This window comes from Peromyscus leucopus, chromosome X (assembly GCF_004664715.2).
Source record: "Peromyscus leucopus breed LL Stock chromosome X, UCI_PerLeu_2.1, whole genome shotgun sequence".
Classification (NCBI taxonomy): domain Eukaryota; kingdom Metazoa; phylum Chordata; class Mammalia; order Rodentia; family Cricetidae; genus Peromyscus; species Peromyscus leucopus.
This window is the reverse complement of record NC_051083.1, coordinates 34,163,730-34,186,969: the sequence shown is the minus strand read 5'-3', so window position 1 is coordinate 34,186,969 and position 23,240 is coordinate 34,163,730. Positions and strand designations below refer to the sequence as shown.

At 41.6% G+C, this 23,240-nt stretch overlaps 1 protein-coding gene across 7 annotated transcripts in view; it reads left to right on the top strand.

The window, feature by feature from the left end:
• The window catches only part of Sh3kbp1 (SH3 domain containing kinase binding protein 1), a 344,717-nt gene that overhangs the window by 176,129 nt on the left and 145,348 nt on the right, over nt 1-23,240 (top strand). For 3 of the 7 annotated variants that reach the window (XM_028873244.2, XM_028873241.2, XM_028873243.2), the window contains 3 exons: nt 10,984-11,113; nt 11,650-11,706; nt 21,402-21,476. In XM_028873244.2, coding sequence (XP_028729077.1) covers nt 10,984-11,113; nt 11,650-11,706; nt 21,402-21,476 — 262 coding nt within the window. The remainder of the gene's footprint in view (nt 1-10,983; nt 11,114-11,649; nt 11,707-21,401; nt 21,477-23,240) is intronic. The other 4 variants (XM_028873246.2, XM_028873242.2, XM_028873247.2 and 1 more) reach the window with 2 other exon arrangements.

The window sequence follows — 23,240 nt, the reverse complement described above, 5'->3', positions numbered from 1 at the left end:
GGGATAGTCCCTGAGTGGACTGAGTCGGGGTTGCGCTGGAGAGCCTCCCACCCCACTTCCACCTCCTGGCTCAGCTGTGGGAAAAGCCATCTCTGCAAACTTAAAGCACCAAGCTGGCGCTGTGGGAGGAGAGTGGCAAGCTCGGAATTCCTAGGTGGATTGATTTTTTTTTCCTTCAGTTTTGAAATAAGTCATTGTGAATACTCACTTGGGTCATTTTGGTCCAGAGTGGAGAAGACAGAGAAATGCTAGTGGGTTCTCATGACAGACAGACACATGTGGTTTGGGGACAAGGTTATTGGGAGCAGAATCTGTGGTCCCCTGGAGTTTTCCCTTTTTGTTTTTGAAGACTGCCTTGGAGCGTCTGTTTTGTTTTGGTTTTCCTGTCTGTGTTATCTATAGTCTAAGGAAAGAGTTTCTTTCTTTTCCTGTGTTGGATGAGGCTGGTCTTAACAAATCTCCCACAGTGGCAATGTTGTGAAATTTTCCTTTTCATGTGTTTTTTGGGGATTAATTTTGGAGGCATTTCTCAGAGGTTCCTAGTCAGCCTGGCTGGTGACTGAGGGCTGCAGGCTCGGAGTTAAAGCCTGAACTGGCTTTGTGGTTTGCAAAGATGGTAACTTGCATGCTCAGAAACTGCCTGCATTCTTCCTCTTATGCCCATAGAAGGAGACTGGATCCACTCAGCTCGAGTTAAGCAGGCTCTTGAAATGCTTTCAACCTTTCACTCAGTCAGATAAACCTCTGTGTGGGTGGATAGCTCCTTCCTCCTCCTTTCACTCATGCTCAAGAGAAGTCAAATTCAGTGTTCTCTTTCACAGCACATATACTAAAAATTGGTGAAGTTCATTAAAAAGCTGATTGGGCCAGGCGGTGGTGGCACGTATCTTTAATTCCAGCACTTGGGAGGCAGAGGCAGGCGGATCTCTGTTAGTTCAGGGCTAGCCTGGTCTATAGAGCAAGTTCCAGGATAGCCAGGGCTGTTACACAGAGAAACCCTCTCTCTAAAAACAAAAACTGAAAATAAAAAAAAAGCTGATTACTTAATAGGCAATCCAAACATGTCTCCATTTTCCCCCATTAAGAATCTATGTTGCTTTAGAAGTACACCTGTTTCTTATTTAAAAAGGCAACATTAATACAAAAATCTTAGTATTGGACTTTGATCATCTAAATGACTCAGGCTTCTCTACAACTGCCCTCTGTTTAATTTAGTGGTGAACACATCTGTTTTCCTAGAGTGTACAGGTACTGAAGTATTCATATTATGGAGAAGGATGCCATGTTTAGAAGGGAAGGTAAGCTGAGTGTAGTGATGCACATCTATAATCCCAGCACTAGGTGGGCAGAGGTTAAGAGGAGCAGTTATTCAAGGTCATCATTAGCTACAACAGTACATTTGAGGCCCTCCTAGGCTATAAGAGACCCTATCTCAAATAACAACAGCAACAAGTGAAGAAAAGTAGTTATATTTGAATCATCAACATACCGTGCAGTCCACAACTATATGGTCAAAAATAAGTTCAGATTTATATATGGTAGATTTGCATAACTATGAAATTTCTCAAATATTTGAATGCTTGCATCATCAGAGAGTCTGTATTTATAGAGACTCAGATTTATTGAACAGAATGTGCACATTGAAATAGGCTCAGTTTAGTTGTGGAGGGTATTACAAGAAGCTAAGAATCTAAAGGGTGACAGATGATGGAATTGACAAATGAGCAAGGAAGTGAAGGCAGAAAACCCTCGTGGGGGGTAAAGAAGATGCTACTCATGCACATTTGTTTGGAATATGAAGCAGATGCTGGAGAATGCAATGAAAGACATTGCTAGAAAAGCTGCAGGAATGCCTCCACTGAGCTTTCAAAGAGACAGATCGCCTAAGGTGTCTTCCCTGGGGTTTTTCCAAGGCATAGGCATCATCACAGGCGATTTCCTCCCATGGAGGTGACAAGATAAAACTTGCACTCTCTTGGTTCATCAAAAAGGTTATCTTACTCATTCGGTTTACACTTTGTTCATATTTTCACGTTAGAATGATGGTAAAGCATTATTAGAGTTCTTTAGGAATCTGGGGATCTGCAGAATAGCTCTGACTGCTGTGAAGGGTGAGACTATGAGACTACTCCAGAAGCCCTACAAGCAACCAAACCCTCCCTTCCCCTTTTTTAGTTTTGAGGGCAGCCAGGAACTTGCTAAATGGTCTAGGCTAGCCTTAGACTCAAGATCTCCTCTTGCCTCCACTCCCTGAATGCTGGGGTTCCAAGTGTGTGGAGCCATCTGTGGCTCCAGACCCTTTCTACTCCATTGACAACCATGGATATTGTTCTGTCTTGTTTAAGCCTTACATAGAAATTCCATTTTTTTTAAAAAAACCATTTCCCTTTCAATTACACTATGGATTTCTCTTTTGAAGGTCCATTCTTAGGAAATAGGCTTTTTCCAAAGGAAAGAAGGGAAAAAATGAAAATTAGTCCTCCTGTGTATATGAACTCTTTGAGCCTACCCAGAAAGAAGGAATTAGGGGAAATTACTGACCAGGGATTTAGGACCTAGATAAGGCTTATTCAACAGAGATAGTTATTTCAAGAAACTGTAAAGGAAAATAATGTAGATATGTATATCAGGAAGTGCCCCCCTTAAAATCTTTTTCCATTAATTCCACTGATAGAAAAATGTTTTCTAGAAACAAAGTTTGTTTTTTAAACACTACTCATAGAATTAAACTATGCCTTTGTATATTTATATGAAGTTGTAGAAAAACCGAAGCCAATCAAAAGTGAATGAAATAAGATTAAAGATTGGCTGAGAAAGGGCACATAGGAATTTTCTAGACTAATAAAATATCCTGTTTGTTTATATAGGTGTAGCCTTCAAAATTGAGCTACTATAGTGTTAAGAAGTACAAATTATATTTCAACTTTAAAGATAGTTGATAAATGACCTTTTTGTTTTTCTAGTGTGGTACTATTTTGCAAAATACCTTCAACTACATTTCATAGGTAGGAAACATCACTATTATTGAAATTCTCATGTAATTACTTCTGGAGGAGCATGCATTTGTTTGTGGTATAAGTGAGTGTGCATGTGTACATGCCTGTGGGTATGTGTGTGCAGGCCAGAGCAGGGTATCAAATGTCTTCCTCTATCACTCTCTACCTTACTACCCTGAAACAGTTTGATAGAACCAGATGCTTACAGCATTGGCTAGGCTGGCTAGCTAGGGAGTTCTTGGAACCTGACTGTCTCCTCCTTAAAATTCTGGGCTTATATTCATGTAGAGCCGTACCCGACTTCTTACTTGGGTAGTAGGAATTCTAGGTCCTCATGGTTGTAGAGTAAGCACTCATACCTACTGAGTCATCTCCCTAGCCCCTATTTTTGGAAAAAAAAATAAGGAAGTTTCTAGAAATGTTAAAGTATAGCCCTTAGAGTTTTATATGCCTGGTTTTCTTTTATGGAAAGAGAAGTGCATTTGAAATGCTGAAACTGACTTCATTGGCTTCTGTGTAACACCTCTGCCCCTATCCTAATTTACCCTTCTAGCCTGCTCCTTCAGGGGATTTGAGTAACAAGGTAGCCATTGACTGAAAACAGTGATTGCAACCCTTAAGTGGCTTTTTCTTTTATCTTTTTTTTTTTATTGCCGAATGCCTTTTATTGAAGGAGGGAGGAGGTCTTAAATGCAGGCTTACAGCACAATGGGAGAACCCCGGAGGGCAGAAGTTCGCTACCGATGTTTTACAATCTTGCATCTAAGCTGTTAACACCCAATATGCAGGATACACAGACAAGGAACTTCCCTTATGCATTCAAGAGGGTGGATCCTGGTAGAGAATTAGCATAGGAAGGATATCAGGGTCAAGGTCAGAAAGCAAGGCAACAGTTACTCAAAACGGGGGCCAGGGCCCTACAGGTCCCCCTTTTACTAAAAAATGAGCTTCTGACTTAGGTTGCGTGGGACGTCAGCAGGTCACCTTACCTGTCATAGAGATACCTGCCCAGGCCACACAGGCGCTCTGTCTTAGGTTGGTGAGCGCCCCCCAGGCATTACCCATCTCTGAATACTCATTATCATACAGGCTCAATTGTGTGTGAGCTGCAGAGTTAACTGCTGCCAAAGATCTCAAAGTGGTGCTGGGCTTGCAATCTGTGTGTTTGACACAGAAAAGACCAACAGAAGTCCTAACCCACCCATAGCCAGTAGGATAAAGGCAACTGAGCCATCCCTTCCTTAACGAGCCTTACTGCAAATTGGAGTCCTTGTAAGATGGTATCCCAAAAGCAAATGGAACTTGAGTTTATAAATTTATAATTTTCAAAGCCAGTTGAAATGTATATAACTATTGAATTAAATTTATCATGCCCAATAGAATGAAAGATTAATTAACTGTGGTAGCTACTTTTGCTGCCAGGATCTCCACTGTGCTAGCTGTAGTAACCAATTATGAAATGGCAATCCCAGAAACAGTAGCAGTGGTGGCCACCACTGCTATAACAGCAACAACGGCAGCAGCAATGTCAAATTCTCTTCTGGAGCGTGTGGGCATCCACTGGCATGGACACACCTCCAGGAACACGAACCGACAAGTACCATTTTCTTGATCCCAGCACGAATTAAGCTGGCAGCTCTGCAAAAGAACAACTAAGAATCATAAAGAAAAACAGGCAGCTCAGGAGAACTAATGGTCTCATAATGGCTACATTCAGGCTCACAAATTTTAAGGTATCTTCAAAGGGGGCTAAATGATTTTCAGGAGGGCAATAAATGTTGAACAGAGCCACTCCTGAAAAGTAGGTACTACACCAGCTTGAAGAGGATTGTGAAAATGAAAAAGCTTAGCTGGCATGCTACTGTTAACAAATGGAGGTCAGTGACCTTCAGGGTTATCCTTAATCTCCAAGGTGTCTGGGTGACACGTTCTCAAACATACTTGAAAAAGCAGTTACCATACATTACCTTATGGAGAATCCAGCCACATGGCTACAGTTCCTAGGCTTACGTTAATGCTTGCCAAAGCTGGCCATATTGGGCCCTCAATTCCCATTGGCATCAGAAGGGGAGAGTTCTTCACGAAGGCCCAATAGGTCTCTGCCATGTTGGGCTTCAGCAGCAGCTACAGGGCACACACAGCATTCAGGAACCCAAAGAGGAACTTCATTATTCTGAGGAAAGACATAAACAGAACCCGGGGCCCACACCAACACCAGAGCATTCCTTGGGTATATGTGGCTATTTTCTGTTGGCTGCTTCTACTCTCAGGTAGACTTTAGATTTGGTAAACCTTTATTACCTTCCTTGCACAACTGACATGTAAAGAAAACATTCAAGGATGTTACATAGGACTTGGTAAGAGAATTATCAAGGGGAAAGCATTTCACCTTTTCATTCCCATACATCTTCCCTGCCTAACAAATGTAGGTGATGTCTGCACAGCTGGCTGGGTAGGTGGGGTTTGAAATTGACTCTGTTGTTTCTTCAGCTTCCAACGGGGTTAAGATAGATAAATTACTTCCTTGAGCCCTGAACCCGTGTAAAGGCTCTTCCTTGTAAAGACATGGAAGTTGTACAGGATGGAAACTGTGTCTGTACTCAGCCTTCCTCAAGCAGAACTAGTTGGAAACTGCTTTACTCCCAGCCATGAGCCATTGGTAGGGTTGGCTTTGGGGGCACAGTCATGGGGTCTTAAGTTAGACACTTTGGTCCTTTGGTCACAGAGAGGCACAGCTAGGGTTTATTTTCAGCCTAGATCCAGGTGCTACAGAAGACTGATGATGAGTTGAAATTGGGTGGGCATGGGGAGAAGGTGGGCATCAATCCTTTTACTTTCTTATTGTGGGCAGAAGCTGTAGGCCTTTGGTACCATCTTTAGTCTATACTTTATTGCAAGGGTACACATTTCTTTTTCTGTGTTCAAATACAGAAGCATCAGTACAGGCCATCTTGATTTCTAAGCAGAAGGTGTGCAAGCTGTGCAGATTCTTCTTTTTTGTTCTAGAAATTTCTCCAGGATGTGTGTGTCTCTGTGTGTGTGTGTGTGTGTGTGTGTGTGTGTGTGTGTGAGAGAGAGAGAGAGAGAGAGAGAGAGAGACAGACAGAGACAGAGAGAGACAGAGACAGAGAGACAGAGACAGAGAGACAGAGACAGAGAGAGACAGAGAGACAGAGAGCAAGCACACATGTGTGTGCCTGGTTTTGTGTGTGAAAGCCAGAGGTGTCTTCCTTCCTTAATCATTTTTCTACCTTATTTTTTGAGACTCATTGAACCTAGAGCTCACCAATCCAGCTAGAGAGGCTGACCAGCAAACCCCCAAGGTCTTCTTATCCCTGCCTCCCCAGTTCTGAGATAATGGGTGTGCAGCACCACACTTGAATTTTACATGGGTGCTGAGTTATCATGGCAAGCACTTTAGGTATGGGGACATCCCTCAGGCTCCAGGATGAGGTCTTTATCTGTTTTGTTCACCAATGAATCTATCCCAACATCATGAGGCAGTACAGGATAACTGTTTAATAAATGGTAACATCACTGGAATGGCCACACAGGCTTGGTATTACAGGAGCTAATTAAGTACAGTGGTAACAGTTAGGGTGTTTGGCCATCCTATCACCAGAGTAGGTCAGTTCGGGCTGTCTCTCGACCATTGTCAGTAGTCTATAGTGGAGGTATCTTTGTGGATTTCTGAGGACCTCTCTAGCACTTTGTTTCTTCCTATTCCCATGGGGTCTTCATTTATCATGGTCTCTTTTTCCTTGTTCTCCCTCTCTAGCTAGGATCTTCCGCTCCCCTAAACTCTCTTTCCCCCAACCCTTGCCCTTCATTACCGCCCCCCCCCCCACGTCCAGTTTGCTCATGTAGATCTCATCAATTTCTCTGTCATTGGGAGATCCCTGTGTCTTTCTTAGGGTACTCTTTTCTTTTTTTTCTTTTTTTTTTGAGACAGGCTTTCTCTGTGTAGATTTGTTCCTTTACTGGAACTCACTTGGTAGCCCAGGCTGGTGTCGAACTCACAGAGATCCGCCTGGCTGTGCCTTCTGAGTGCTGGGATTAAAGGCATGCGCCACCACCGCCCAGCTCCTCTTTTCTAGGTAGCCTCCTTGAAGTTATGAGTAACAGTCTAGTCATCCTTTGTTTTACATCTAGTATCCACCTATGAGTGAGTACATACCATGTTTGTCTTTCTGAGTCTGGGTTACCTCACTCAGGATTATTTTTTCTAGATCCATCCATTTGCCTGCAAACCTCATGATGTCATTGTTTTTCTCTGCTGAGTAGTTCTCCATTGTGTATATGTACCACATGTTATTTGTCCATTCTTCAGTTGAAAGGCATCTAGGTTGTTTCCAGGTTCTGGCTATTACAAATAATGCTGCTATGAACATCGATGAACATGTGCCCTTGTGGTATGATTGAGCATTCCTTGGGAATATGCCCAAGAGTGGTATGGTAGACCTCTCACCCAATGACTGATGGAAGCAGATGCAGAGATCCACGGTCAGGCCCCAGGTCGAGCTCCAGGAGTCCAATCAGTGAAAAAGAGGAGGGATTATATGAGTGAGAATTGTTGAGTCCATGATTAGAAAAAGCACAGGGACAAATGCCAAACTAGTGGAAACACATGAACTATGAACCAATAGCTGAGGAGCCCCCAACTGGATCAGGCCCTCTGGATAATTGAGACAGTTGATCAGCTTGAACTGTTTGGGAGGCCCCCAGGCAGTGGGACCGGGACCTGTCCTTAGTGCATGAGCTGGCTGTTTGGAACCTGGGGCCTATGCAGGGACACTTGGCTCAGCCTGGGTAAAGGGAGCAGGGGACTGGACTAGTCTCGACTGAATCTACCAGGCTGAGCTGAATCCCTTGCCCTGGAGGAGATGGGAATGGGGGGTGGACTGAGGGGAGGGCAGGGGGGGAGGAGGGAAGACAGGGGAATCCATGGCTGATATGTAAAATTAAATTAAATTATAAAATAAAAATGAACAGTGGTAACATAATCAGGATCTCTTGTTCCCTTCTGCTCCTCATAGGAAGATTCACATTTCCTCCAACACCCCCCCCCAAAAAAAAACTTTTTGTGAAGCAATCAGGACTTGATAGGATTTCTTTTAATAATTTCCCTAACATGAATCCATTGGGACTGAGTTTGATAGGGGGAAATCATCATTCTGGGCTTCAGTGTCCTTGTCTTTATGTAGGAAATTGAGCCAGATCTCTGAAGAGAGCTAGTTTGAAAACAAGGATAATTTTTCTCCTATCTCCAGGCTTAGTCTTGAGACAAAAGCAGCAAACTGCAGGAAAAAAATGTATTACACAGCGCTCAGTGGTTCTGGTACCAGGCTTTCCCCCAGGAAGGGCTCAGGTCACAAAGAAACACCCCTTATGCCCATGGAAGCTGCAATTGGAAGAGTATCCCCCAGGTGATGAGCAATGGTTTTCTTGTCAATCCTTCTACTTGGGTGGCTAATGATATACCTCTGCTGTTTTCCCACAGGCCTAGCAGGCTGTGCAGTGACAGTGATGCTGGCATCTGGGGTGTGGCAGGGTGAAGATACCTTTGTTTTCCCGGTAGGCAGCTGCTGATCCTATACATCAGGAGTGCTTCCCTAGAGTCTCACACTAGAGCTGCTTAGTGGAGACAGGAATATTTCAGACATCATCAAACTGAATAGATGGAGTTGGTCCAGCTGCCCTCTGCAGCCCAGGATTATACCACATATCACTCAGTTGAGGGTCCTGCCCTGGGTTTTCCCCTTGCCCTGTGATTCCTGGGAGGAAAGGGGTTATTTTATGTTTCTTTATTCAGAGGTAGCACAAGGACCCCATGCTACAAATCCTGTGCAAGCAGACTCACAGTGAACCCTTCCAACTATCTTAATTCTATCAAAACCCTCTTGAAGGAATGATACACATCAATTGAGTTGGCATAGAAACATGGAAATGCTGGTCAGTGGAAATGATGTTAAATGTAGTGAACTGATAATGAATAATCACCAGGACAGCCATACATGGATGCTGTTGTGTGAATTCTTCCCTTAAGATTTTGTGGTCATGCAGATGTAACCACTACTCTACAAAGCTGTATCCTATGAGTTCTCTAATGATTGTTCTAAATGTATTGCTCTGGTTGTCTCCATTCTCTGGCCTTCATTAGCCCCTTTCTCCTTTTGGAATGCCCCAAATCTACCCAAATCATAGCTACTGTTTCTAATTTCTTAAAGGACTACCTTAATTTTGATTTGTCTTTTCTCAAATTTCTGTTTTGCCATCCCGGATCTAAGTGAGCTCAACTTCATGTAACAAGTTTGATTTGTACCAAGTCATGGTCTTTTTCTCTTCTATTTATCCTGTATTGCCAGCCTTAGTCTTTAGTCACACCTTCCTATTTTGGTAGATTATCACCTTCTTTAGCAAAAATAGGTGCTTACCATATATAGTGCTGCATCCCCAGATTCTAGCATAGAACCATAATGCATATACCTCTGACAGAGACAAAGGTCATGCTTAAATATGCCACTTGAGGTGTGTTAACCAGCTCTGTTAGGCAGATGGGGAAGAGGATGTATTTTGGCAGGAGAAAAAGGAATGAGTTCATATAACTGTTAAGTTTCAGGTTGGAATTTGAACTGGGATTTGAGTTTTAATTTTCTTTTTTATTTGAATTACTTAAGTTCTTAAATTATATTTGGCTTGCACTGGTAATATATACATATAGAAAAATTCTAAAGCTCTTTCTTCTGTCAGCCCACATCTTATTGGTAACTTAATGCTTGCTTGTTCTCAAAATGACCTTATTTTTCCTTCAAGAAACCAACCAAACATTCAGAGGTCTACTTTGCTGTTAGTGGATCCATCTCGAATTCTTCAGACAATTTTTCTTTCACTTGCCCCCAGCTAGTTGACCAAGACCAGTTCACACCTCAAAACTGAACCTGTCTTGTCTGTTCTCACTGCTTTTCTGGTCCAGCTCCTACATCCTATTCAGATGTTTGAAGTCTTCCTATCCTCTGACACTCCAATCCTTCCCCCACATTCCAGGAGAAACCCACAGGAAATCTTCTTACCTTCTGAGCCCTTAGCTCAGAGCTGGTTTTTTTTTTTTAATTTTTAATTTAAAAATGGTTTTATTTAATTGAAAATAGATAATTTTTTTCTCTCAGCTGTCTAGTTTTGATTATGTCGAGAAACCTTCCCTCTCTTCCCTCCCTCTTTTCTCTTCCTCATCTTCCTCCCCCACACCTCCTCCTCTTCCTTCTCCTCCTCTTCCTCCTTTCTGCTGTTTGTTTGTGGTACTAAGAGTGCAAATTAGGCCTTGGGGATACTAGACAAGTACTTGCCTAAGAAGCCATATTTCCAGCCGTTTGACCTAGCCATGCAATCCAGGCTGGCCTCACAGGTACTATATATCTTCCTTGCTGTGTCTTCTGAGTGCTGGAATTACAGATGTGTGCCACCATACCTGGTTTTAATAGTGGTTATCATAAAACAAAACACAGGAAATTTCAAAGGAAACTAGTGTGAAGTACACATCAAATAAAAGCAAACCTTGATACAGTAGTAATCTATGTGATACCCTCTTAATACATTAAATAGCAAATACCATCCAGCAAGTATAATTTATACCATTGCAAAGTAGCACAAGTAATATTTTGAGGTACTCACAGCATCTGTGATGTGATAGGAAAATATTCATGATGAGTCACAGGTCCTTCTAATATTGGTATGTTACCTACTTTCATAGCCAAAGGAAATGTCAAATTTCACTTAGAAGTTGATTAAAATGGAGTGTTACATTTTGCTCATTTGTGTTGGGTTCCAGGTTAACTCCCTTACCTATCTGAATGTTAAGACCATGGGGCCTACTTCCTGTTTCTCTGGTAACATTGAAACTTTGGGTTCCTCTTTGGTGTGAGTTTCACCATGTAGCTAGAAGACATGTCTAACTTGATCTTGTACCTCTGCTCTCTTTGCCTCTTTGCAGGTAGAGGAAGGATGGTGGGAAGGTGTACTCAATGGGAAGACTGGAATGTTTCCTTCCAACTTCATCAAGGAGCTGTCGGGAGAGTCTGATGAGCTTGGCATTTCCCAGGATGAGCAGCTGTCCAAATCAAGTAAGGAAGTCTACCATACTGAACAGGAAAGGGAAGAGACCAGTGGGCTCTGTCCTAGCCTCACTTATGCACCATTGTTCTATGCCAAAGGCCTGTGACAAAATCTTGTGGGTATTTTGTTGGCTAGAGTAACTTGCCCACTGTGGTTTAGTAAGTTTATCACTGTATAGATGTGACCTATAGATACATATTCTATATACCTCTGGATAAGTGAATGCTAGTCCTCAGCCATGGTAGTACTGGCTCATGGTAGCACATGTAGCTGTGCCTCTCTATACTTCTAGAATGTCATTTCCCATTGAGTTTGTAATATCTTTTAAATGAACCCAATGAGATGATCAATATTCTCTAGGGTCTTCTGATGAACTTGGGGGAAAATAATCAAGTTAGTCATGGCAAGGTACTGTGTACAAGATAAATGCATGCCAGTTCTATTGAATATATGACAAGATAGTCAAGAGGCCAGGCTCATCTTGGATAAGGAAATGGTCCCTTTTGCAATGGTGAGAACAAACCTCAGGTCTGTTTTTCTCCAGGGCTTGAAGGTTTCCCTCCAGCTTCTCTGCTACCCTTTCCAGCTCATGGAGCAAAAGGTCAGGACCGGGAAGCTTTATTTTCCCAGTCACTAACCCAACTTCCCATGTGGGCGTCTGTGTTTATCTTGTGCTGTGTTGAGCCAAGGTCATGGGCATGAATGTTGTAGGAGACTCAGCTATGTCATAGTGGTGTGATGCTACTTGCTGTCTTTCTTTCCTGACAAGAGGAGGACAATCTAGTCTTACCAAAACAATTCTTAAACATTGACACTTTCCATTTTGAAAAAAATTTAATTTAAATAGTATTCTTCTATTGCCTTGGTATCCCTTTATTCAACCAGCAGTATAATTGGGCAAAGGCTTGATTTGGAAGTTGAAGCCATTTCCAGAAAAGTACGTAGGTGACCTTTTCTGCTTGGTATCTCAGCAGTGGCTCTGGGTCATAGAGCCTGCCACACATGGAAGCAATTGTATGGGCTGGTTGACACAGTGGATACAGCAGGACCCCTTCCTTCCAATTCCAAAGTTTGAGAACCCACCTGCTTCAAATTCTATTCTATCCTTGAGTCTAGGATATGAAGGATTGGTATAGATGTTTGGAACAAGTGAATTATTTGGGAACTCCTTTCACCTGTGAGCTGGGCCATGTGGTTTTCCACTACTGTGGCCAGCTAAATGAGTAGAGCAGTGAGTTTCTTTTGCACCCCCTCTCCCTAATCCACAGTAAAATTTTAGCTGCTCTGGAATCTTCTTTTGTACATTAGAATAGTATCATGCCTGGTAACTATGTCCCACATTAACAATACATTATCTCTGGAATATTGTGGATTAAATATGCTTTTTGGGGGAGGAGAACAAGATCAGGTTATTATAACTTTATTTCCATGAGGAAATGAAATCTATGTTCCAACAGCAATATCATATATAAACCACCATAGCTCTCATTGTTAAGATAGACTTGGGACATGACCAGTTAGTGTTTAGCTATTTGTTTTCTCTTTGCTACCATGGCCATTGTAACATCATGTCTACATTTAAAAATTACCTTCTAATCTCTTAACTGATACAGAGATGGAGATTTAGGGACAGTCTTGCTGGTAAGTCTTTACCTCTTGGCATTGTACCATCTTAGCTATATATTCTCAGAAATGAAGAGTTTCAGGAAATACATCCCATAGTTTTTGGAATGATTGAAACAAATTGTACTCCAAAATACATCCCAGGTCATTACCATGGAAAGGTAACTGTGGCAGACTCTCTACTCAAAGCATGTAGTGCTAGAATCCCTGGTACTGGAGGTTTTGACTGAATAGAATGGTCTTCTCAGCCATTTGGCTGTCTTTTACCTACCTGTGGCACCAACTCAATTACTAGCTTTCTTTTTTTCAGAACAAGAGAAGTCTAGTAGTTTCTGTGGCCATGTTCAGTCCAGCTGTTTATTGCTGAGGGTATTTGATGTCCCTAGAGAATCATGTTCTTTTAACAAGAATGGATGGTTCTGATAAAAAAAAGTTTGCTGTAATCTTCCTATGTAAACAATTAAGAAAAACAGGTCCCATATCTCTATCTGCCTGCCTGTATCCATCCATTCCTTTTTGTCTTCTTTATTTCCTTCTTCTATTCTTCATTAATTAAATCTCTGTTGAGCTCCAACAGTTACTAAGATGTTTGTTGATGACTTGAAAAGTCAGAGACAAATGAGATGCAGATAGGGACCTTGCCCTCCGTCAACTCACCTTGCAAAAAGAGGCACACATATCCCCAGAAGCTCAGGAAAGATCCTCAGGAGTTGACATTTGAGGAAGAGTGGGGCACAAAGGCAGAGAGGCCAGTCTGTAGTTGGCAATTTCTTTGGGCCATCAACCAGCTCCCAAATCATGACATGGAGACTTATTATTAATTATGAATGCTTGGCCTTAGCTTAGGCTTGTTTCTAGCTAGCCTTTTTTTAAAAAAAAAAAATAATAATCCATTTCTATTAACCTATGTGCTGCCTCAAGGCTCGTTTACCTCATCTCATACTGTCCATCCTGCTTTTCTGCTTCCTCCATGTCTGGTTGGCTGGTCCCTGGCTGGCTGGCTCCCCTTTTCTCTCTGCCCACCAGCCCTGCCTATCCCTCTGCTGCCTAGCTATTGGCAGTTCAGCTTTTTATTAGACTAATTCAGGTGCCTTAGGCAGACAAGATAAAACAGCAACACATCTTTACATAGTTAAACAAATGCAGCATAAACAAAAGCAACACATCTTTACATAGTTAAACAAATGTTCTAGTCCACAACACCAATACCACGGTAATGTGGGATTGTAGTAGTCAAAAGGGGCTTCATAGAAGAGTAGATGTGAGAATAATATCTTTTGTGCTTTGTGAATTGAAACCATGCCCTGAAAGAGAGAAGTAGCACCTCTCTGTTTAGTGGTAGTGTTTTCAGTAATTGTCTACACTCATGATTTGCTTCATCATAGAATTATGCTAAAATGTATATATAACCAGACCACATTGCTGCAGAGATTATGTATATTGATGGGATTTATCCAAAATAGGACCTTTGATTTTTTAGAATGGTTTGCTTATTCTCTTCCTACCGTATTCACCAGAAAAAGTGTTAGAACTTTGGATATATTTTACTTTTTTGGGAAAAAAAACTGTTCTGTTTTGAAGCAATTAAAATTCACAGGAAGTTGTAAAAATAAACACAAACTATACAGGGAGGACCCATGTGTACTTCACCAGTTTCCCCCAGTGGTTACATCACCTATAATTACAGTAAAATGCATTTTGTCCTATAGTTGAGAGATAGAAAATGTGCACAAACAACATCTAGCTTTTTTTCTGGTATGAGCCAAAATGTACTTAATCAGAGTCATTGTCTGATCAGCCCACGTAATATTCTTTGTAAATGGCAATCCATTTTTCTGCAGTGATTGCTTAATTACATGAATCTGAGGCTAAGTTAAATCCTAATCTTTGTACCATATTGGTAATTTTTAGAGATTACAGTGATAACATAGAAATATTCTTTTAAGTGCTACCAGACATTATAATGAGGGTTTTCTTTGTCATTACAGCTAAAATCTGTATCCTAATATGGAGAGAGTATTGTGTACAGTGAATTCTTGTACATCTTCACTTCATACATGTATATAAACACTATTTCCTTTGAATGTGTGCATTCTTATTTGTATACTTTGCAAATACTTGAAGTTATAAGTTTTGTATATCAATAGATGACTATGATAAACATTGGCATTGTACTTAAGAAGTATGCCATTACTACTTGTCACATGGTAGGTATTTAATAAATTCTTGATGAGCCCTTTATTACTCCAAGGAGGCATTTTTATCTTGAATGATAGGTAAAAATTTCTACAACTTGCTTTTCATACACTTTTACATATGGCATTTGGTTCATGTTATGAATTATTGTGTGAGGGGGATACCCTGAGGGTATCCCGTGTGTGCAGGGAAACATGCTGGACAAGATGCAGTGGGGCCTGGGCATGGTGGCAGCAGCCAGCAATTCACAAGAGAGAAGAAGAGGAGAGAGGATGAGGATGCACACCTCATGGGAGGAAAAGCAGGAGAGAGAGAGAGAGAGAGAGAGAGAGAGAGAGAGAGAGAGAGAGAGAGAGAGAGTTTTCCTTAGAATGAGGTTTTTATGTCAGGATGCAGGGCAGCACCAAGGGGTGGGATTTCAAGGGGCAAATCAGAATATTAACATTCCTCCATTTTGATTGTTATAAAAAGAGGTGAGTTATGGGAGCAAGTGGGGGAACAAGGGCGCTGAATTCTTGAGGATACTTCAAGCTGACAAGGGGTGAAGTGGGGAGGGGGGAACCGGGAGTCACACACAGCAGAAGACCTCAGGAACGTTCCTTGAGGGAGCTGAGGAGGCAGCTTGCAGCAGTGTGTTCCAGGAGCCTGGGGGAAGTGGCACACCAGATCAGGAGTAGAGAAGCCACGGCATCTGCTATGTCTCTGGAGGTCAGGTGGGAACAATGAGTCTGCAAAATATGCTCAAAAAATAGGTGGGGTCAGAAATGGGCTCTGGAGACTGTTAATTTTCATCAGACCAGATTTCTTGATGCAGTAGCAAAACTTTTCCCAGGACCCTGTGGGTATTTCTAAGACAGCTGGAATGGATTTACATCATGGCAAAAGGGTTAAAAATCTATTTAGGACTCATAAGAACTCTTTGTAGTCCATGTTCTATAAGTTTGTTAAAGCTGCATTTATCAGTATTAAAAGTTTGAACCTCTGGAGTTATATCTGAAACCAGTCTATCCTATGCCATGAAGTCTGTGAATGAGGCATACCTGTCTGTAATTGGAGAGCATATATATCTAATCTTGGGACTGGGGCTGTTAAACTGATACCCTAGTCATCAAACATCATTAGATCCGAGAAGGATAAATTTAAGATGTGAGACAGCTTTTTGCTACCTAGGCAGCAAACTCAAGTCTCTCTGTGGTTGTTGGGGGGGGGGAGGTGCAGAAGCCCCAAAGGCAGCACTTGTTCAGCTGATAGGCCCAGAAGATTTCAATTCCCAGCATCCACACAAATGCACCTGGCTGTCTGATGTCCAATCATGCCCCACATTGGGCACCAATGTTATGAATTATTGCACGGGGGCCGGGGGGCGAGGGTATCCCACACATGCAGGGAAATATGCTGGGCAGATGCATGCCATGTGGGCATGGTGGCAGTGGCAGTGGCAGCCAGTAAATTCACAACCCAGATGCTGCATCCACATGGAGAGTTTATTAGAATAGAGAGATGAAGAGAAAGACAGGAAAGAGAGAGAGAGAGAGAGAGAGAGAGAGAGAGAGAGAGAGAGAGAGAGAGAGAAGGAGGAGGAGGAGGAGGAGGAGGAGGAGGAGGAGGAGGAGAAGAAGAAGAAGAAGAGAGGTCAAGGAAAAGCAGAAGTGAGAGAGAAGAAAGGGAGGAGTTTTTCCTTAGAATGATGCTTTTATGTCAGGATGTATGGCGGAGCCAAGGGGTGGGATTTCAAGGGGGAGAATCAGAATATTAACAGTTCATAGCCCCTGTTCAGGGTAATCTGTTCTGCCAAGGACAATTAGCAGTCATATAGGTTGGTCCATATTTGAGTAATAGCAGAAACTTTCTGCATATTTGAATTTGAAAACATTTTCTAACCATACTTGGAATTTGTGAAACTTTAGATATATTTTCTCAAAAAGATTTTAATAATCTTTAGTTATAGATTATTTCAAACATAGGTAAAAGTATGAATAATATAAAGAATCCCTGTGTATCTGTCACCCAGTTGATCAATTCTCAGCCTATGGCTAATTTGTTGACATTATGTCCCTACACATTCCTGCTCTGTTTTATCTTAAAGAAAATCTTAGATATTATATAATTTCACCCATAAATATTTTAATATGTATCAATAAAAGAGTTTCTTAAAGTCCCATTACCACATGCACACAAAATTACAATGAGTCCTTAAATAATTAAGCAATGTGCGCTGTGTTCATTTTCCTCTCGTAACCTTTTTTTGTATGAAATTTGTTGACATGAATTTGGATCCAAATAAGGTACATCCACAGTGATGAGTTGATTGATGTCTTTCAAATTTCTCTGAATCTATCAGTTTCTCCATTTATAGGTCCTCCTTCTGTTCAATCTACTTGCTAAAGAATCTGTTTGTCCATTAGTTTCTCATGATCTGACTTGTGATAGTTTCATCTCTGTTTTGTTATTTCAAGAAATTGATATTAGATCTAGGGATGTGAGTAGATTAAGATTGTGTGTGTGTGTGTGTGTGTGTGTGTGTGAGAGAGAGAGAGAGAGAGAGAGAGAGAGAGAGAGAGAGAGAGAGAGAGAGAGAGAGAGAGCGCTTCTTAGGTGGTTTTAGATTCTCTACTTGGAGATTCCTAAGGTCTGTCTTTCCTTTTGAACTCAGCTGTCATTGATTATCAGTAAGATCTGGTCAGACAGGGCTTACAGAGTGGTACCAAAAAAGCATTTTTTAAATACTGAAATGGACTTCTACATATCACATTAGTAACACACACACAAAAGGTGTTTAGTAAATTCAGTTTTTCTAAAACAGAACATAGAAACGTTTGCATCAACAGTGCAGACAGAATCTTAAGATGCCAGGTGTTGGTAGGAATTTTCTGGTCATTTGGCCTAGTGCCAGATGACTGTGCTTATGTGCATAGTAATTCCATTTCAGCTCTGGCCTGGCTCTAAGTTAGGAGACCAAAATGACATGCAAGCTTTCTATACATAGTCTGTCATCACCTCCATTACACAAGCAAATCAACTTCTCACACAGCATCTGAATTCAAACCTGCCTAAAGTTAAGTTTATTCTTACCACACTCATAGATGGGGACTAAGTGTCTTTTTTGTCTATAATTTTATATTTGTTCCCATTGTCTAAATATTGTGAAATAGAATTAATGAGCTAATGTTATAATCACACATTATCCTGGCTCTGGGATTTATTTGAACTTAGTGACAAAAAAAATTGTGAGTATTATCCAATTTCAGTATATATTTTGTCTCATATTTAAAATATATATGAATCTCCCATTTTAACAGTTTTGATACTACTTATTTTCAAATAATTGTTGTAAAACTGTAATTATTACTTTTTAAAACCCTTGGGCTAGAGATGTAACTGAGGTTTTTTAGAATGTTTGTCACGTATGCACAAGGGCCTGGATTTAATCCCTAGCACTGAATAAGCTAGGTATGTTGGCATAGACTGAATCCCAGTGTTTGCAGGGGGAGTGAATACAGGAGCATCATAAATTCAAGGTCATCCTCAGCTACATAGATAGTTCAATGCCAGCCTAAGATACATGAGACCACAACTCAAAAAACAATCCTATAGCTACAGGAACATCGTCAATTATTTTCCATAATCTTCTGCTTTCCCAGTTTCTTATTTAGAATGTTTAGATTGTGGTACTTTGGTGACCTGTCAAGCTAAGACAAATCTAAGAGGGCTTTCATTACATACCACTTCCATGATACCAACATATTTTGAAAAACTCCATTCTGCGGTATCACTAAATGTTTTTCATTTTTAGTATTTAGTGGCATTGAGTTTGTGTTTGCATTCTATTGGCAGTGGAGAGCAGTTAACCAATGGATCAAACAGAGTTTCAGGAAAAGTTAGATGCTAACATAGCATATAGTTTTTTCTCTGAATTTTAAAACTCTTTCCTTCCATACTGTTGGCTGCCTTCAAGAACTGATATTTAAGCTAATATGGTAATGCACACCTTTAATCCCAGCACTTGGGAGGCAGAAGCAGGCAGATCTCTTTGAGTTTGAGGCCAGCCTGATCTACAGAGTGCGTTCCAGGACAGAGAAACCCTTAGGAAAAAAAACCCTGACATTTAATGGTCATAGTAAAAAAATTCCCCCCAGCAAGGTAAATATTGCTCATATGCATCATATGCATGAGTTTTCTGATTGCCTGTCTCTTTTGCTCCTCACTCAGGTAAGAGTACCTATGTGTCCTTACCTAGCCCTAGCCCAGGCTACCTCTCTGATTGCCTTGCTCCCAGTGGGCAGGGGGACTTTGCAGATTGACTTGACTGACAGTGGACATATCAGGACAATGGTCTGTCTCCTGCTGGGATTTTCAGACTTGTTCCTGTGGCAGAGAACATGAAAGCTCTGCTGGAATCAGGAATATCGACTGTTTTGTTTCATTCCTCCCTTTTGCTGACACTGAGAAGACTGCTGCTGTTTGTAGAAGGCCTTTTCTCCCACCAGCAGCTGTGTTTAGGAGTAATGGTGAAGTTTTTGAAGTTAAGAAGAAGGAAAATTTGCTTGAATAAAAACTAGCTGCTGACTCGCTCTGCTTTTGTCATGGAGCTCCTCAAGAAGCATATGGACAAAACTCTGTTGCTTCCCTAGATCGTTCTTTATAGATAGTGATTATTATTTCCTCTTCCAGACAGGGTTTCTCTGTGTAGCTTTGGAGCCTGTCCTGGATCTTGCTCTGTAGTCCAGGCTGGCCTCGAACTCACAGAGATCCACCTGCCTCTGCCTCCTGAGTGCCGGGATTAAAGGCATGTACCACCAGCTCCCAGCCTCTGGTTATTTTTTGAGACATGACGTTACTTTGTATTCCAAGGCCTGGAGCTCAATATGTAGTCCAGGGTGGCCTCTAGGACCCTCCTGCCTCAGCTTCCTGAGCAGCTGAGGTTGCTTGTGCATACCACTTGGGCCCACACATGTTGACTTGAATGCCTAATTTTTTTTTTTTTTTTTTTTTGCTCTAATTGGCTGCAGTGCCTATGACCCAAAGGGCAGATTTCCAAACAGGGCATATTACCATTCCTATAACACATGGGAATGACAATACCTCATCTATTTAGAGTGATCTGATCATTCATAATTGGTGTCATAAATTGGGAGTGACACGGCCTGGAAACCGACCCTATCAGAGTTCCTATTCTGATGGCGGAGAGTTTGGAAGGAGTGAGAGAAGTTGCTCTTTGCCCTTTCAGTTACACTCCCTGTTTACGCTTTGCCTATGCTTTGCACCTCTCAACTTACTCTGAAAGTATAAGCCTGCCTCCCCGTTCGAGTATTTAACTCGTGAGCTGTAACAGAACTTATTTCTTTCAATAATACATTTATTAATTGAGATTATTTTTCAAATCATTTTACCATCTTGTGATACTCTCTGTGTTGTGTGTGTATGTGTTTGTGTGTGTTTGTGTGTGTTTGTGTGTGTGTGTGTGTGTGTGTGTGTGTGTGTGTGTGTGTTGGGAAGGTGGGTGGGTATGTGTATACTTAAATTGGAGCAATATATATATCTGTGTTCTTATGATCCAATGATATTGGACTTTAGTTATGTATTCAGTCTTGTCATATTGTATCAAAATACGATATTTGAAGCTGGATGAGTCCTATGTCCTCAATGCTTAAGTACAGACTCATTATTGACACAGCAAAACCTCAATTAAGATGTTTCAAGAAACAGGATTTCTCTGATATCCTTGGTGATAAACCAAAACGTCCCCTCATGTTGGTATGGGTGCCACTATTGGTTTCAAATCTCACTAGTAAAATCTCCCCTGTAGTTTGTTATTATCTTGTCTTTCTTGAAGGTGCTGAGAAGTAACAAATCTTCTGTTTACTCATGTTATGGTGCTGGGATCAAACCTAGAGCCTTATGCTTGCTTAGGAAATAATCTACTACTGAACCACACCCCCTGCCCAACAAATTTTTTGAGGATTCTGTGCCTTGTTTAAAATACTGGAGCTTGAATATCTGCTTTTACCATGTGGGGCTCTAGGGATAAAAGACAGAGGCAGAAGGGCCAGATCTGTTTTATGTGTATGTCACACTCTCCAAAGGAAAGAGTGTGCTTGCTGGTTGAGTTAATGGAATAATCCTATGAATTGGATTCTCACTGATTAATTGAGGTTTTCCTATTCTTAAGTTAAAATGTGAAATTGACTTCCAAGTTTTGACTGGCCATAATGTACATGTCAGTCATTTTAGAGGCAAGTCCCAAATCTGATTAATTCTTGCCATTGTGGTTACGTGGGGACTTGGGGCTCATTCTGTAACATTCTGAAACTCTGCCTAATGGTCTTGAATTAATTGCATGGATGAAGCTCTTACAGCGCAGTCATTGAAGGCAAGTTCAGTTAAAGATTCTCCCTCTTCCTTCTTTCGCCATCATGTGCTCCCCTCTGCCCCCTCTCTTGTTTTTCTCTCCCCTTCTCTTCTCTCCTTCACTGTCAGGAAAGACTACCTTTGAAGGGACAATTCTGTACCGTGCTGCACCGGGAAAGACGGAGAGCCACAGACGCTATTACAGTGAGTGACCTTAACAGCAGGAGGCAATCATCAAGCTAAGATCTAGGCACCTGTGGGTTTCCATGCAGCTGTGCTTTTCCTGAGCTGCCCATGCTTATGCCAAGCGTCCGTGTAAATTTCTGACCCAAGGACATGGGCTTACTTGCCTACAATAAGTTCCATTTCCTTGGTGTGTGCTACAAGACACTCACCACCAACTCCCAGCGCTGTCTTGTTCGCTTTCTGCCTTTCTCATGTGTGTGACATGTGTGCATGAACCATGTGTGCAGAGAATAAAGCAGTAGCTTTTGTCATGACAGTGGAAGATGGCTTCTGGTGGAGACATCAACCTCTCCTAGTTGCTGCTTTTTCCAGGCGGGTCATTTGTCATTTGTGTGGTTCAAAGAAAGAAGATTTTGGCATGGAAGTCCATGCCAGATACAGTGTTTGGCTTTGCTCATCCAGCTAATCACCACACGGCAGACTTCTTTTGGCAGGACTCATGGGCAGCCTTTTGTGTTCTTAAAATAAGGCTGCCAAAAGTTGAAGAAATGAGGTGTATGAATTAATTTCATGATGCCCTTAGAACAGTTCCTGCTACATCACAAGCGCCTACACGTGGATATATCAAATTAAAAAACGATAAAGGACTGATGGGTGCTGGAACTAGGTGAATTGCACCACAGTGGACAGCCATGGGACTGGCAGAAGCAAATTTTTGGAGGCTTTGTTCTGTTTTCATTGGGAGGGAAGAACATCCACTGTGGTACACATATATTTATATCCTTGAATTATATACATACATGTGATGAAAGAGTTCAGACAGGAGCACCAGGACAGTCCTCAAATGGTTGAGCTGAAGGTATTTGTCTTTGTATTCCACTCTGAACTGGTGCACAATTCCACTGCATATGACTTAGCATGCAGTGTGCTTCTTGGGCTCAGTGGGGAGATCTGATCTTATTCCTGTCCATGCCCTGCCCTGACCACGTGTCTGGAGGGCACACCAATGCATAATGCCAAAATGCTAAAGTCATTTCCAAACCCTCATACCTTTTTACACTATCTCTTCGTGGACCAATAATGTGCCCTTCATAAACTGGCCCTGGCCTACATTCCACTTGGTAGGTTAAGCGGCCTGAGAGTGCCATCTAGCATTCAGAATATGATATGGGGACATTTTATAAGAAGATACCCATGATAGACACAAGTAGCTAAAAGAAGGAATACCCAACACACATGAAAATAAAGTCACTTTTCTTTCCTTCCAAATGGAAAGAACTAGATTTTTGAGTTATTACATCACTGCAAATATTTAGCTATATAATTTACATTCTTAAAAATTAATAGAATCAAGAATTAATAGAATCAAGCTGCCAGAATTCTGGAAGAAAAATCTGCCGTGTGTTTCCTTCCCAGGCCATGCTTGTGTGGCTGAGTGACTGTGCATCTATTCCCTGTATAATAGATTATTTCTTACAAGTACTAATAGAAAGTTAGTAAGATGAGCCAGAAGGCAACAAATCCCCACAAGTGGAAACTTGGTGAAATTAGGGTGACAATGGAGACCAGGTTATGGCTGTAGCTCATGGTGAACTACAGAAGAACCCCCTGAATTCCTCTTTCTGAAGAACTAAAGCAGATACACTCTACCCTGTTTGCCCTGCTGCCTTCTGGTGTCGGTGGCAGTGGTGGTGGAGGAGGAGGAAGAGGAGGAGGAGGAGGAGGAGGAGGAGGAGGAGGAGGAGGAGGTGGTGTGGTGGTGGTGGTGGTGGTGGTGGTGGT